Genomic DNA, 17920 nt, shown 5'->3' on the forward strand with positions numbered 1-17920 from the left:
AGCGATCACCACCCCTGTTGGTGGAAGTATCTATGAACTGCATTGCTGTGATGTATTTTCTTTTTGCTTCTGAATCAGTTACTCGTGACTGTTAGTATTTCCCAGTCACTTTCACATATTTGTCATAATGCTTCCCCTGTGGGGCTCTGCCTTCAAGTCTGTTCCTGGGGTCTCCCAAGTCTTTTCTTGTTCACCTTTGCTCAGGATTATGTCCTGTGGATTATGAATGCTTTCTTGTAGATTAGATCCTTCACAGTGTTCTAAAAAGCAAAATAATTTATTTTTTGTAAGGGTGTTTTTATTATAACTTTACTCATAAAGAGCATTGGAAAGCCACTGAGCTCTGAAGATAGCAAGGCTAGTAAAACACAGCCTTCCTTAGTTTGGCTTGCTGCCAGAGCCCAGATCTGTAGTCCCATGGAAATTCCCCCACTCCTCCTGCTTGTTCTGCTCCTGGACAGTGACTTAAGAGCTCTGTGACTGTAGTTGCAACAGTTTACGTTTTCTTACTCCAGATTTCTTCCTCACCTCTGCCTCTCCTCCTGACAACCTAAGTACATGCAATGCCAGCTGATGAAATTCACTCTCTGGCATATTAGCAAAAAAAAAAAATATATATATATATATATATATATATTAAAAAAAACAACCCTCATTCATCTTGGAGAGAAGTAATCTCTTCAGTTGCTAAAGCTAAAGTCTCTGGAACAAAAATCAAACTGTGTATCGATGGTGTGTCTCCCACTCCCACTGTTTCATTCTTGCATTGAACTTCAGCTTCTTCCTGCTTTAGTTCTGTGTATGAAAAATGTTGTTGCAGAGGTCAGTGAGTAGAATGGGAAAGAGAATGTAAAGTGCTTAATGGCTTTTCCCCGATGGCCCTTTAGCAAGGTGTCAAACACATTCTTAGATAGGATACCACTCTGAAATGCAGCGTAGCAGCATGTCCTAAGGCATGATCAGAATGGCATTCAGTGATGATGCTAAATGCAGTTCACATTTTGCTAACTTTATCCTATCATAACACGCTGTGTTTTAATGTGAATGAAAAGATAAGATAAGGGTATCATAAAAGCAAAAGGAGAAGCTGCTGTAGCTTGGAGGTGACTTACAGTACTGCTCAGCATTTTAATTAAAGAGCCCATTTGAAAAGACAAGAGGCTTCACGTAAAAGTAAAAAACAGCCATTTGAATGTGAGACAAAATGACAGAGAGGAGAAAAAGATAACCTTCAGGCTTTGAGACAATTTAGGACTTTCCAAACACATACCACTGTCATGAGCCAGCATTTATCTGGTAGCAGTTTTTAAATATTAGATAAGTAAACCTATCTGCAGAAGTATTTATAAATATCGATATTTCACTTAAGGGCTCTAATTGAAAAGCAGCCTAGTATAAAGGTACATTAGGCTCTGGTACTACTCACTAAGTAGCACTCTCTGCTTTAAAATCCAACTCTTGTAAAACTCCCTGTGACGTTGTTTGAATTATCTCTGATCTTTGGTTAACGTTGTGCATTGCTAAGGATGTGACTGATCAGTTAATGTCAGTTCAGCGATGCACTCCTGAGTTAAATAACAAACACTTAAATAACAAACACTTTTTAAACATTTTAAAATGTTAAAATACTAACATTTTTTTCACCTTCCTGGGAGTTTGCTCACTTCCCATCTGTTTGGAGTCACTCACTGTCAGTTTTAGCTAGTGCATAACAGTACTGGAAAAGTTACTGGAAGAGGAATATGGATTGAAATGTGTGTGCAACAAAATGAGGAAAAGAGCTTTTGCAGAGCTCTTCAGCTTCTTGTTAGAGGGCTGGATCAGGAAAGAATCGAGAGAAATACCAGAACTATGCAGATGAATGCAGAACTATGTCGATGAATGAACTAAAGTACATATTCCCATATGAACCCAAGGCATATTCCTGCACCCTCTCCTTCACTGTACAGATACTGGAGGTTACTGGCAGTGGAATTAGAAGCTGCATGCCTCTTTCTATCAAGGTCCTCTTTTCATCCGCTTTGATTCATGACTTCTTTCCCTTTTCATTTTGTCTAAGCCAACAAGGAGAAAACAAGATGACCAGATGCCTTGAGCCATTACTGAGGATGAATCCCAAGTTGCTATTACTGAGTTTTGTTTCTGTGCATGCAACCCAACAGCAGCAGCAGCAGTAGGAGCAGCTCATCTAGATGACAGACTTCTAGCAGTTACTCTTTCGGTTTTGTCTTAAAAGAGGAAATTTTGCTGAGGCAGATTAATTGCAACTTATGTGGTCTGTCTGCTACGGGCTAGATATGGCTTATGGACTAGCAGTTAAAAAAAAAGGAACACACAAAAAAACAAGCGATGAACCAACTTATTAGCAAAATAACTAGGAGGTTGAAGGGACTGGTGCCATCAAAGTTGTGCTGCACCGTAGCACTTAAAGTTCAAGTCCTTTGTTTAGCAAAAATCCATAAACAGTTTTAGATCTGTTCTGTTTCAGGGAAATTTTATTTTGGAGATCATTACCCTGCTAATGCCTGCAGAGAATATTTCAAATAAGATTTGACCTTTTTCTAAAAGGTAATAAATTATACATATTCTCTACAAATGTACAAGAGCAGTGTCAGGGCATATTGCCACTCATTCACCTGGGGAATTATTATAAGAGAGTACAAGTATTGATTAATCAATTATAATTGATTAATTCAAGGGAAGATGAAAGAAAGCATAAGGCAACCATGTTTTATGAATAGTGGACTCTTCTGCTCAAGGCCAAAGCCTTAATTGAAGTGTGCTACCAACAGAAGGTTCTCATAATGCTTTTACATTCTTAATTTTGTTTTGCTTTGAAAAATTGGGACTACAGATGGTAGAACAATTAATGCAAATGTATGAATGAGAAAGCCCAGAATACATGAACATGTTAATATTCTGCTTTTCTAGATTGCACAAAACTCTTCACAAGCTAATGGATTCCCAAACATAGAATTGTCCTTAATTCTCCTTTCTTCTCTAAGACAAAATTAATATTCACATCATATCTGGTAAACAGGGATACTCTCCACCTGGCCTGTATTCAGTTAATGAATGTTTTACAACAGGACTGCCCAATGGAAGGTGCCCTCATCTTAAAAACTTACAAAGTGCTTGCAGTCCAGTATATTTTTGCTCTTGCTTAGCAAACTGCTATAGGAGAAATCCAGCTTGCTTAGAGGGGCTAGTTACAAAACAGAGAAAGTGTTACTGAACCTGACTTGATGGGCATATGTGTGGTATGTCAGAGGCAGAACATTAACAACATATAACTGTGCAGAAGAATTTTTGAGGCAAATACTGATTAATACTCAAAAATATTGATCATACATCTAAATATTAATTAGATTATTTGATAGTGAAGAAATAAGGGCTTTTTGATGAGTTTACAAGTGGATATCACACAAGGGAGCTAAATATTTTGAGTTGGAGTGATAGTACTGCAAACATTAAGATCAGAGTTCCAGGGGAGTATATGTATATGGTTTTTGCTCTGAAAAACAAACATGGAGTGCTGGAGACATGATTTCTGCAATTTACTCTTCATCTTCAAGATCCTGACTTATTGATTTGTAGTTTTTCTTCTTCCCAAAGTTTTCCTTCCTATACTTGGCTGATTTTTTTTGTCTCTTTTTTTCTTCTCACTGTTCTAGTACTGTGTCTGTTTCATTGCCTTCTTAGTACTTTCCTGAACATTAATTGATTGATACTGGGGGGTGGGGTCCTAAATGGCAATGCTCATGCCATTGTAACTGCATTGGGAATGAACCAGGCCAACCAGAACAGCAACAAATGCACCTCAGCTGCCTCCCATGACAGGAGTCACAAGACCAGCCACCTCAAGGGTGTGTATAGCTATGAGGGATCCTCTTGCATTCCCCCAGGGAAACCTGCATCCTCTTCTCCAAAGTGCCTGAATCAATGCTGTGTGCCTGGGAATAAAGATGAAGATCTAGAAATCTGTGTGTGGTCTTAGGGCTCTGTCTCATTGCAGTCATGGAGACATGGTGGGACAGCTCGCATGACTGGAATGCTGTCATGGATGGGTATGTACTTTTTAGGAAAGACAGACCAGCGAGGCGAGTTGGTGGTGTTGTTCCTTATGTTAGAGATACATCTGAACTGTACTGAGCTCTGCTTAGGGATGAACTGTGAATGAGTTAAGAGCTTATGGGTAAGCATTAAGGGGAAGGTAAATGTGGTTGACACAGTTGTGGGTGTTTACTGCAGGCCACCTGATCAGGAGGAAGAAGTTGATGAGGCCTACAGACACCTTGTGGACACAAGCACTCGTTCTCATGGAGAACTTCAGCTTGTAAATGATTTTAGTATGCACATTAGGATATGAAATGACAATACATCAGGCTTACACACTTTTTTTTTTTTTTACATGGATATCATGACAGGCCTAGATTCATTAAGGTATTTGGTATCTAAATTTCATGCAGTGAAATAATTCTTAATCTGAGAGATTCCTAAAACCACTATTTAGGTGCTCTGCTGTTCACTGGCACCTTGATAACTATCAGAGCTGTTTTTGACTTTAAAGTTCTGCTTCTATGCTAGAGTTTCACATGGCCATCATGGAATAAAGTAGAAGAGGGGGGCAGCTACTTTTTGTCATAAGGGTAGTGTTTAGAGTATGTACACACATGTAGACTGTCAGAGAGCACCTGGCTTCTACTAAAGTGTTGTTGAAGAGCTCCTGTCTAATTTCCACTGAGGACAGAGGGCTCCCTGGAGCACAACAAAGAGGAAAAACTAGCAGAGACTTCACAGCTGAGGTGCTTTGTGCAGATGGAAGCTTGAAGGGGCCTGAAAAAACAGTGCATGAGAGGCTATGGAAATTATAGAGTTAGTGTAGTAACAGTGATGATGAGGCCCAGTGAGTGCTCCACAGCATCAGCTGGACCAGCCAACTGTGTGACATAAGAGATTTCAACCCACATCCAGAGGTAGGATGCAGTCATCCTGGTCTCAGGCTCCCAAGAGTGTCTGATGTCTCTCCTGAAGGCTGAGGGGCAACGGCGGCGTCATGTGGGGAATATGTGCTATGCTCAGTGCTGAGCTGCTAGGTGGAGGAGTCATAGAAGGATGTGCATCAGGCAGGAGACATTGGGAGACATTGAAATAATACGTAAATAAGTCTAATATGTAAAATGTCTGTTTAAGCATAAGTAAAGACCTTTTTACCTGTGAGGATGGCCAAATGCTGAACCAGGTTGCCCAGAGAGATTGTGGAATTAATTTACATGTTTTGGGATGAAAGAGCTAAGAATTACCTGCTCACTGTTTTTCACTAGTTAGTCATAGAACATGCTCTTCATATTAAATGTTTAGTATTTTGAACACTTTAATTACAGGGGAAAATGTCATTTGATTGACTAGAAAGACAGATTTTGTTTGTCAGGAAATTAAGAAGGATGCCAAAAGGCAGAGTTTGACTGATTACAGTAGGCTGTTTTAGGCTGTTTTACTCTTAAAATTTTACATTCTTGTCACCTTTCTTCAGTTCTATAATCAGTAGCAATAGATCTGAGGACATTCAGTGTTTCTTAGGCTAAGCAGTGCATTATCACATATGCACAGATGTACAGCTTAACTCTTACACCTCCCTCTCCTGCTAACCCCACAAAACCAGGCAAGTAAGCAGGGTGGTTTTATCTAGACAGTTTTCTGGAAAGAAGTCCTGGCTTGACCGCTCCTTCAAACCGTGATCAGGGCTTATCAGGAGGAACAATGGTTGTCACAAGCCCAGGCTGGTCCAGCTTTGCTGACAGTTGTGCCAAGAGCAAAACAGCCTGGATGGTACCATACCAGTGCCTGAGCACATCCCGTGGTTGTGGTGAGTCGTGCTTCATAGTTGGCTCTGATTCTGCCTGATCTAAATAAACATGCAGAAGAACTTCCTCCTTTAAGCTGATACTAAACCAGGGTAGGTACAGTCTTGGTCTGAAAAAGAGAGAAAAGAAAACTGTACTATCTCCACTTTACATTGCAGGAGAGAATGTATCATGCTGGCTGATGCTGGTGAGGGAACTAATGCTCCTTCACTTTCCTGTTTCCCAGTAATAAAAGACCCAAGGGGACAGCATGGAGCTGCATCAGGGGAGCTTTGGCTGGGTATTAGGGAAAAGTTCTTCACCCTTCACCAGTGGTCAGGCACTGGAACAGTGCCCAGGACCCAGGACAGTGGCCATGGCACCAAGCTGACAAATCAAAATACATTTGGACAACACTCTAAGACATAGAGTTTGAATTTTTAGTGGTCCTTTGTGGAGCCAGGAGTTGGACTTGGTGATCCACGTGGGTCCCTTACAGCTTGGGATATTCTGTGATTCTAAATCCACACCTGAAATCAAAGATGATTCAGACAGTAACTATAGTTTGTTTATTTCACTTATCTTGTAAATTGTTTGGTGAAATCACACTCTGTTATTAAGTCCAATTGTTAGACTTCTTGTCAGAAATGCAGTAACTATACTTCAAAAAAGAAAAAAGAAAGAAAAAATATCTTTATAAAGAAAATCTTGCTACATGAATATAGTTTGTATTGTGAATGTGTCTTTCAGAAAATCTGATTTCTTACTCAGCCTCTTCATTCTTAAGGAAATTAAAGGATTCTGTGCTGTCATATACGATGATACTAAGTCAGCTTTGATGGCAACAACCCAAGAGTCCCCTGATTTTCTGAAAGGTTCCTTTTTTTATATTTGCATGCTTCACCATTTAGAATGTAAAAATAATAATAATTAAAAAAATCCACTGCTGGTATTAATCAGAGTAGGTAAATAAATGTTACATATAGAATGAAGTTTCAAATAATTTAAATTTCAGTTTTGGCATTTCTTATTTGTAGAGAACATTGTTCTTAAGAATAAAGAGCCAATAACTGTTACTCTTGAAAAAGCTGTGTTAAGATAATGAAACTCCAGCAGAGGTCACAGATATCATGACATCCATGTTCAATAGTTCAGTTTCTCTATAAATTTTATTTCTATTAGAATTGTGTCATTTTAATAAAGTATCATTCCAGCAGTATGGATTACCAGATTGCCACAGTATTACACAGATCTGCAAACACTGATATAAAAAAATTCTTCCTGGTTTCATTTTATAAGTATTTTTAAAACCTGAACTGCTTTCAGACTGTGCCAGTTTACAAAATACTGGAATTAATTTTGCATATGGTAGCAGATTTTGAAATAACCCATCTTTATCCTTTCGGAGCAACTACAGAGAGCACCAGTAAATGGAGCCTCATTTTGGCAGGGAAACAAGAGGATCTGCATAGAAGCAAGATAAGCAAGCAGGATTTGTAATTCTCATGGTGACATCAAGAGCCAGGTGCCTGGTTTGGCTATTGCGGTCTGCTCTATCATTATTTTGTGTTGAAAGTTTTAGAAAGAGAGCCAGTTGTCTTTCGGTTAGTTGCAGTTTATTCAGAAGGTTAAAATACACGTGTAATACTTCAGAAGATAATAGGATATGGTTTTCAGTGTCTCCCAGTGGCGTGCACACACATACACTTTTCTCCCAAATTGAATTATAAGCTATTCACTGAATGGACAGTTACATCATCTTTATTTTTGCAAATACATACCTGCCTATAACAAAAAAGGTACTAAAACAAGACACAGTCAAAGGATTCCCTGCTGGCCTAGGTAGGCTGCGTTATATCCTTCTGTACTTTACCATGATATGTACGGAGGATGGATGTTGTCCATCTGTTGTTTCTCTGTGCCCACACATGATAAATTAATTCTGTAAAGTAAAATTGTATTTGGCTGCTTTTATTTTTAAATAGGATCTGATAACACCAGCTTGATATTTTTAAAAGATTTGCGTAAGTGAAGAAAATAAGTAAATTAAAGATGGAATTCATTCACCTAACTTTATCTGTCTACAGATTAAGTATCACTGAGTTGGAGTAGTTCTCTCTATCATCAGCAGGAAGAAAGAGCAATCTGTAGAGAATTATTCTGAGATATCTGGTATGGTTATTTCTGCCCATGGGCTAAAGAAGGACTCTTACAGGACTGATTTAGCTGGTTTTGTTTAGGAAGGTAAATGCCATTTTGCAGTGGTTGGGAATGCTATGAATCAAACCATTCAAAAATGCCTGAGGATGTAACTCCACCAACTTTTCTGTGTTGTGGTTTTCAGTAGTTTCACTGATTGTTCCAATGTGATACATATTTGGTAAGCTTGAAAAAGTCAGTCAGAATTTTGTGCTTGTTCTCGACATTTTAAGTATACTGCTGAATAAACTGGAAATAAAACTTCAATTACTAAGTTATATTTTTAGGATTTCTATCAATTCACAGAGCTGTGTCTGTTGTTTTTCAATGTAAATAACTGGGTTTTAGGAGGTCTACAGCAAGCAAAGCAAATAGTATAATTAGTTATTAGTTTATTGTTTTATATTTCAAAAGTTGACATTTTGTTAGTCTGTTAATATTTCTCTTCAGACATTCATATTCCATTCAGTTTAATGAAGTATTTTTATAACGATGCGTATGTTCCTGTTTCCCAGTAAGCCTAGCATTTACTAAACCAAAGCACTACAGACCATTATGGTTACTTGTGTCCCAGCACCATGCAGATGTTGTACAATTCAGATTTTCAAAGTACTTGCAGTCATTTTGATCCGACAAAATATTTCTGAAGACAAAACCAAGTAAGTGTGTTGTTTGCAATGAGGCACACAGCAATACAATTGGTGAAGTTAGTGAAGGTTGAAATTCTATGTTTGAATGCTTATGAGCAATTTTTATTGCGGTCAAGATCTATTTTGTCATTAGTAGTACGAGAAGGGAAGTTGGGATTGGAACACTGGCAGAGAAAAAACTAACACTAAACAGGAAGTAGAATCTGTCTTTCTGGCTTACCCGTGCATCTCTGTAGCATAAACATTTTTATGTCCCTTAGCAGTTTCTGCATATTTGAGAGGTGGAGCAGTTAGCTAATCTGAAGAGTAAGATTTAGAAAGCGGATAATAATTTCTTGTCTTTGACTGTGTTCTTTTAAACAGGAACAGATGTCTCAGGTGTTGGACGCGATGTTTGAAAAGCTGGTTGAAGGAGGGGAACATGTCATTGATCAAGGAGATGATGGTGACAACTTCTATGTCATTGATAGGTGAATGGCTGTGTCTTGTAGCACTAAGTATTATGCGAAAGTCCACTGAGAATAATCTATTTCTTGACGTACTTGCACTTGATACTTACACATTTGTGTGGGAGAAAGAAAACAGAACACGTGAGAACTAATGCAGTTGTGTCTGAGATTTGGAGAGCAGTTTTTGGAAATCATTCACATGATTTATCAACATGTACTGTGCCGATACTCATCACTGAACAAAGTGATGGCTTAGTATCAGTGAGGATGGCTGTGTCATGTTCTGTAAGATACCATATTTTGCTGCTTTCTCAAAACAACAAAAAGTGATAGTTGAGGAGTGAATGGACAGGGAGAAGAAATCCACATGGTGATAGATAATTACATGATCTCTTTATTTCGTAATCTTATGTTGCTTTTCATACACATTCATTGAATGTGGAATTCATCTAATTATTACCTTACAAATTACTATTTTAAATTATTTTAAATGTTAAAATGTATTATTTCATATCATAACAATATGCTATGTCTGTACATAGTATAGTTAAAATGAAATTAATAAACATGGATACCGCTACTTCATTTTTAATAAATACAGTTTTGGCAATCAATAGATCACTGTAAATCTAGTCTGTTTTTACAATGAATTACTGTCAAAACTAACAACCTTATCCTTCACTTTAAAGAGGAACTACTTTTGTTATTGAATATTTACTGAAGTGATGGAGTTGTCTCAGCAAGGTGCTTAATACAATTTAAGCAAGTGGAATATGTATTTCAAATGCTTTATTTTGGGATCCATGGTATAAAAATAGAGTGAGAGTTCTTAGCAAAGAACAGGACTAGATTCTACTCACTGTATTTATATATTTTATTAACAGAGGGACATATGATATTTATGTAAAATGTGATGGTGTTGGGAGGTGTGTTGGCACCTATGACAACCGAGGAAGTTTTGGAGAGCTGGCCTTAATGTACAATACACCCAGAGCAGCTACAATTATAGCTACCTCTCCTGGTGCCATCTGGGGTTTGGTAAGTGAAATACTTACATTAATGTATTATTCATTTGTTTTAAATGTATGATATAAATGCCACTGATACGCTATAACAGAATAAAAAACAAAGAATTATGATTTAAGAAAATTTAATATTAAAAATTCTGAGAACACTTAGCACTTCCTTTTACCAGAAACTGCAGAAATAAACCTGAGGCTCAAGAAAACACGGAGTTAAAAAAAACAATAATGTTGTCTTATATTGTAAATATATGTATATACAAATATATATATATATATAAATAATGTTCTTTATTGTTAATTTCCCAAATTGCAAAATGAATGCTGCTGATTCCAGAGTAGAATTTGAATATGAGGTTATTTATCAATGCTACATTATTTAGATCTTTGACAACAGCAATAGAATTTACCAAAACAGTAAAACCGGGTTAGCTGTTCTTAAGACTTGTATATCAATTTATTGGCGGATCCCAGTGTAGGGATAGCTGTTGTTCACATCCCTCAGCGCTCATCATGTAGTCAGCCTGTTTAAGCAGATCTGTCTATAAGTAAACTCTGTATTTGTGTTCTGCCAAAGGGCAGAGAAGCTTTTCACAATGTGAATGAGATTGAGATCAGGAGCTTAATTTTAGGAGCTCATGATTGACCTCTAGAGGAATTTTGCTTTCTCTGACTCTAGATAGCTAGCATGATCACTAAACTGAGTGACTAAAACTGGGTAATACAAACATCTTCAGCTACTTCTAAAGAATGTTTGACCATGTATGTGTTTTCAGTTGCTAAACTCTCTTCTTCTCTTTGTGTTTACAGGACAGGGTAACATTCCGAAGAATCATTGTAAAAAATAATGCCAAAAAGAGAAGAATGTATGAAAATTTTATTGAGTCGTTGCCATTCCTTAAATCTTTAGAAGTAAGCTTTCTATTGCATTATTTTAATGGCTGTATCAGAGGTACTTGGTAAAATTCTTAGAATTTGGATTTAGCATTTTCTCCACAGTAAAATTTAACATACTACTTCGGAAAAGTATCATAGTTTTTATATTTTAAATGTTAAGGATAAAGAGGCATTGCCAATATAGTATTTAAAATTGGTGGCTTTTTTTTTGTTTCTTTTACTTTCATTTTCTTGAGCTTAATTTTGCTTGATAGTAGTAAAATGAAACGATTACTTAGGGAATATAAAAATATCTTCATTTAACAGTTATATTTGTACATGCATGCTTTTCTGAAATAACTTTGGAAGATGTGGATGTATAGGCATCCAAAATGGAACCTCTGTCAACACTTCCACCTCTGAAAACTATAATATAACCTCAGAAAGGCTATTCAGCAGCTCTTCTTTTTTTTAGTGATTATCAAAACAGGAGACTAAAGATACGCTATCCTATGTAAAGATTCGTGGAAAGAAGTATAAATGGACTTTCTAAGTACAGTATTGTAATGTTAATCAGATATTTTCTTTTTTTAAATGAAGGTATCCGAGCGTTTGAAAGTGGTTGATGTGATTGGCACCAAAGTATACAAAGATGGTGAACAAATCATTGCTCAGGTACAGTTGTTCATTGTGTTTTAGTTTTTCTCTTCCAATAAGTAACAATTACAATAATATTTATAAATGATACATGATTTTAAACCATATTCCTTTATCAAAAGAAACAAAAGCAGTGAATGTGAAGGAGGAGATACTGTTTCAGAAGCTAATTTTTTACTTACATAGTACTCTGAAAAGGTTCCCTTTCTGTTGGTATGAATAAACAAGTCAACATTTTTAATATATTTAGCAATTCAAACTATATTATCAAATGATAGTTTATACTAATGAGCGCTGAAGACCTACCTTGTTTTTCTTGTATATGCTCTCAGGCATAGGGTTAAATTTTTGGGTAGTTTTTTGTGGAGCCAGGAGTCAGGCTCTTTGATTCTTTTAGATCTCTCCCAGCTTGGGGTATTCTATGGTGCTGTGATCTAGGAAACTCTTTGGGATGGGCAGCTGAGATTGTCTTGCCCAAAAGTATTTACTGTATATCAGATACAGTCCTTGGAGTCTTTTATATGGGAAAACTGTAAGGAAAAACACTTGGAAAGAATATAGAGGTGGAGAAACAGGAGTAAGGAGTAAGTATCATCCTCCATATTTGTTTTTTCCCTGCTTTTTGTATTAGCTATGTCTTTTCATGAAAAGTATTTGCAGTCAGTTCTCTATAGATGTTTTAATTGTTTTGTGCCTTAAAAGAGTATTTCACTTTAAAAGTGGTTTCTTTGGCAGTGATATCAAAAAGGTAAACTTCAAGGCACTGGCTGCCAATATTTTAATGCTACAAGAGCTGCTCCAAAGGTAATGTCTCATATTTTATTATGTTAGCCTACAACATCAGAGATGGATGTTGGTGGCATGGCAGTAGAGGTTGAACCTTCTCCCAATGTTCTATTTTGCTGCCATGAGACAGATGGCAACAGAGGGGCAGTCTGACAAAATGGCATCTGACATGAAAGAGCATGTGAAGCAAAGCTGTGCAATTGAATTCCTCCATGAGGAACAAAATGCACCCACTGTCTTCTGTAGTTGCTTGATGAGCATTTATGGATGTCAGCACAGTGGGGAGAGGGGTGGTGCATTTTGGCAGTGGTAATACCCACATGGAAGACAAGCCATGCTTCGGACAGCTGCGCACAGCTGTTGCACCATGAAACCAACAGCATCTCAGTTGGTCCATGTGAATTTGAGGATTATAAGCAGGGAACTGTGTACAAGGCTGAATATTGGCTTCAGTGCATTGGAAACAATGGTGGCAACACTGGAATATTGCTAAGTTTGCACCAGCAAGGTCCTATGAATGCTCACATAGGAACAGAAAGAACACCGTATGCAAGTTTGTCAGGACCTGTTGAACCAATATGAGGATAAGGGTGACAAGCTTCCTGGATCCACATTATTAGCCATGTTGAGATGTGGTGTCATCACTATGAGCCTGAGTTAAAACAGCAGTCCATGGATTGATGACATGTGAATTCTGCATTGAAGAAAAACTTCAAGATGCACTCCTTAGCAGGTTAAGTGACGTGCACTGTGTTTTGGGATAGGAAAGGGGTTGATCCTTCTGAATTTTCTAGAACCCTGGGCAAACCATCAATTCTGACCACTGCATTGCAACACTGACCAAGCTGAAGGCTCAAACTTCTGGAGTCAGGCAAGAAAAGGAGACAACCTTTCTCTTGCAACATGATAACTCTAGGCCCCATATCAGTTTGAAGACAGTGGAGCACACTGCTAATTTTGGCTGGATTGTCCAGCCCACACCTACTGTATAGTGTGGATTTGGCACCTTCTGACTTCAGTCTATTCAGGCCAATGAAAGATGGACTGCACAGGCAGCATTTTCCTAGCAACAACACCATCAGCAGCTGTGAAACGGTGGATCACCATTACCGGTGCAGATCTATATGACCATAGCAGGCAGGTTCTTATTCATCACTGGTACAAATGCATAGCTAATGGTGAAAAATAGTGCTCTGTAACTGAGAATTTGCTCCATCAAAATAGTGTTCTTATGATCTTTGTTGTGGTTTCCATGGAAATAATTAGGAGGCATTACTTTTGGACTGATCTATGTACCGTGGAATTTAAATGAAATTTCACGTTTCCTTTACCCACTCTATTTTTTCCTTCTACAGGGCGACATGGCTGATTCTTTCTTCATTGTGGAATCTGGGGAAGTAAGGATTATAATGACAAGGAAGGTAAAACATCCCTGAAACACACTTTTTTTTTTTTAATCTTGATTTATTCTAAACTTTACTATTATTGTTGTTGTCAGCTGTGCTTGTACAGGTGAGTTCAGCAAATATTGTTCTCAGTTTTTCTTTTTACTTGATATTTTAGGGTAAACCAGATGTAGAGGTAGAAGAGAATGGAGCAGTTGAAATAGCTCGATGCTCAAGAGGACAGTATTTTGGAGAACTTGCTCTTGTAACTAACAAACCACGAGCTGCTTCTGCATTTGCTCTTGGCACTGTCAAGTGTTTAGGTACTGTTCAATAATACTTTGTATCTAATATAAAATGATATAATCTATTGGATTGTTTTAACTTTGAACTCTGTCTTTCTCCAGAATATAAGATTTAATTATATTTACCCAAATTAGGCTTTTTAAGCACATCGTCTTTTACTATGTATTCCTATTTATATTAGTTACCTGCTAAATTATTTATAATTATTAACTAGTATTGAACACAAATTCTCTGACTTTTCTGTGATTACATAGAAGTAAAATTGCTTCAAGATTCTGCAGATAATATTGCTGCAAGCCTTTTATAGCTACCAGAAAAATCTGTCCAACACTGCAGCTAGCTAAAGAATTTCTTTTCCCATTATTCTGACTATCATCCATAAAATAACTTGGTGGTAAGACTGCTGTCCCATTTTATCACCACGACTTAAGCTTTAACAAATTCTTTGTCTTCACTAGCTGCTAATTTAATCATTCTATCACACTGTAGTTTGCTTATAGACAACCTCTTCTGACCCATTCCTTTTCATGGACATAATGTTTCACTTCTACATACCCACACCTAGTTATGGGAAAACTGTAAAGATGGATTTGGCTTCCTTGAAGAATGGCTTGATTAGCATCACAGTAAACAAAAAGCTTATTTCTTATTTATAAAACTATTATTTTTTTAAATCCGTATCTCTAAACTCACACAGATGAACAGGCAGTAGAAGTAAAAACCATAGAAAGGAAAGAATGAGAAGCAGTGAGGAAGAAGACTGTCTTCATCCAATATTGGTGATTCATCTCTGGCACTTCTGAATAGCAGAGATCTGAACTTTTCTCAGGAGCCAGGGGGCTGCAGGCTGAAGGTTGGAAGCTGACTGAAGTGTGAAGTTTCCTCCCTGGCCTGTTGGCTAGAAATACAGCGGATAATGCCATGTGATCAGTGAAGGGAAACATTCTGGTTGGATAGAGCACATTGACATGACGTGGATTACTGTTTTCAACTTTTTGTATGTGTGCTGGGAAGTAAATATCTATTCATTTCCACTGTGAGTGGAAACAGGTAAAAACAGCAAGAAAATATGCCAAGCTAGACCTCAGATACAGCCAACAACATCAAGGAAGGATGTGTTTTGTTTGAAATTCCAATGGTCTTAACACTGCATCCTGCAGAGGAATCCAGGCCTTTCCAGAGTTCTCGTGGAGTTCTTGCATCACATAAATCTTAATTTGAAAATATTTTATAAGTAAGAAACCAAGCAAATTTTAATATTAATGAAGTTTTATGACAGCGGTGTATTGGTGAATATTTTCTCAGCTACGGTAAGTGGTTCTCTTCTGTGTAAACAGAGTGTATACCTCAGTAGAATCTTTCTAGTTTCCATTTAAATTTTTGCTTTGGAATGTCATAAATGCTGAGATTGGTGCCTGTCACTGACGAATGCATTACATTCTTTCTCTATCTCTTTCCTTTTATCTTAGTTATGGACGTGCAGGCATTTGAAAGGCTTTTGGGACCTTGTATGGAAATTCTGAAAAGAAACATTGCAAACTATGAAGAGCAGCTAGTTGCTCTGTTTGGAACAAACATGGACATTGCCGACACCAGTGCATGAACTAAACGTTGGAGCAACAAGATCAGTTATGAGAACATAGCACAGTAGTGGTTAGTCCACTGAGAAATTGTCTCTCTTCCTATAGATGCCAAGCATTTTCTGTGATTTTAGGAGCGGGTTTTGGGGTGGGGTTTTTTTTTGGGGGGGGGGGGGGGCTTATTACAGTGGAAGTACTAGTAAACAAAATAGAAATTCAATGACTTGAGGACTTGGTTTTTTAAAGTGCTCAGCTGTAATGGTTCCACCTGAAATGAAGACCTGCGGGAGCACGGCACCTTTGAAAATCAAGTCCTTTAATACAACATTTCTTTAAAGAGTAGATTTCAAAAAACCCACACGCGATGAACTTGTTAAACCATCTTCTGTCCTTCCAAATGATTACAGTTTTTCTGGGAAGACTGTTAGTTTGAATGTGATATGTTGAAAGTATTAGTGCACACAAAGTGTTTATATGTATTAATACAGAAGATATACAGTAGATATTACTTTCTGACTATTACGATTGTCATGATTTTATGTTGCATTTATCACAAGTGTAGTGAATCACAAGACTAATCGTAAGATAAAGCATGACAATGCATTTTGTGTAACGCTCATGACCCAAATCTGATTTCTAACATTTTGTAATTTGTCTGGAAGTCCTCTTCGTTTAATATGTCATGTTTCAGCACGACATTGTAATATCTTATGCAATTTAGAGGACTTGTATATTTTTGCAATAAACTGCATTTTTTATTAGTTATGTGTATTCTGTATAGTCTAGAGTGAGAACAGTCGACAAATTAACCTCAATGCTTTAAAAGCAAAGGCACAGGTTGTTGTCATGTTCTGCCTAATCATACATAACCTATATGGTTTTACTTCTCTTCCCCGTTTTATATTTATGCATTTTGTCTTCTCTATGCTTGTTCTCTAGTTAGTTTTTTTAGATCTCACCTTTTTTAATCTGTTAAATCTTCGACCTATTTCAATTCAAAGGATCTCTGTATATCTCTCTTCTTGCAGTCTAATGTTAGCTATCAAAGACCAGATCCAATTAACAAAGTGACTGATATTGAGAGCCATGCTAAACTAAGCTTGTTCTTTAAAAAATCCTTATCAGCAAGTGCAAAAGTATATTGATTTTTAAAGATCAATAGTTAAAAGCTTTCTACAATTCTGGAAATAATGCTGCTGTTAAAGCTAACGTGTCCTGCTTTCAAAAAATGTAGGTCATCATAAAATACCTTTTTAGCTCTAATAGTGTGGGATACCTTTCGAGACTGAGGAGAGAGACTATCATCTTAATTAGGAGTACAGGGCTCATTGCTTACAAAGGTCTGTGCCTGGAAATTTCAGGCACAGCCCAATTTTAATACTGCTTACCGACCTATGTGTTGATGTACATAGCAAGCTAGTGCACGTAATGGCAACAGGCAGTAGTTCTGTCAAAACAGTACTACAAGAATTGTAGGAAGGCTGCTTGTGCCCTGTTTTAAATACCTGAATGATAACATCTTTCCTTCTTAGATAATGACTTTTCTAATGCCATATATTTATGTATGTTGAAGTAATTATTATCCTATAGTTAGTGATACTTTCTGACAATTTATATAATCATACCTGCATATGAAATTGTGATTATATAATACAATTATAATATATAATTTATGCCATATAGTATGGTATAAATTATAGGTCAAATTATTAACAAACCCCAATCTGAGCAAAATTTACAAGTGTCATTTTTTTAACCTAGAAACCTAGTATGAATAATTGCACATACAATAACTTGCCTTTATACTTCTGATTTATGGAAAAAAGAGAAGCTTGTTATACTGGAAGGAGATATCAGGTAACTAAAATCTGCACTCCTGTCATTCTGTATGCTTAATCTCTAAAAGCTACCTAAATTTTGCACTAGCTTAATGTGATTAAGAGAAATGCTAGAAATTACTTGTATGGCAGTAAACTACGATCAAGGCTGTAAATGCCAGTCATGATATTTTCAATATTGTTGGTTATATTTAAAGTTTCCTTACAATAAACAACACTTTTATATATATAAATACATGTTTATTGATATTGTTGTGTTTTAATTCCATTATTATAAAGTTGCAAGTGAACTATTTATATTCATTTATTAAAACATTCATAATTCTTAA

At 36.9% G+C, this 17920-nt stretch overlaps 1 protein-coding gene across 1 annotated transcript in view; it reads left to right on the forward strand.

The window, feature by feature from the left end:
* Positions 1-17920, forward strand: part of PRKAR2B (protein kinase cAMP-dependent type II regulatory subunit beta) — an 85810-nt gene extending 67890 nt beyond the window's left edge. Inside the window, exons 6-12 of the mRNA XM_015275787.4 lie at positions 9056-9162; positions 10026-10179; positions 10974-11075; positions 11640-11714; positions 13838-13903; positions 14046-14190; positions 15643-17920. Coding sequence (XP_015131273.2) covers positions 9056-9162; positions 10026-10179; positions 10974-11075; positions 11640-11714; positions 13838-13903; positions 14046-14190; positions 15643-15776 — 783 coding nt within the window. The 3' untranslated portion in view covers positions 15777-17920. The remainder of the gene's footprint in view (positions 1-9055; positions 9163-10025; positions 10180-10973; positions 11076-11639; positions 11715-13837; positions 13904-14045; positions 14191-15642) is intronic.

The sequence above is a fragment of the Gallus gallus genome, chromosome 1 (genome assembly GCF_016699485.2).
Source record: "Gallus gallus isolate bGalGal1 chromosome 1, bGalGal1.mat.broiler.GRCg7b, whole genome shotgun sequence".
In the NCBI taxonomy this organism is placed as follows: Eukaryota; Metazoa; Chordata; class Aves; order Galliformes; family Phasianidae; genus Gallus; species Gallus gallus.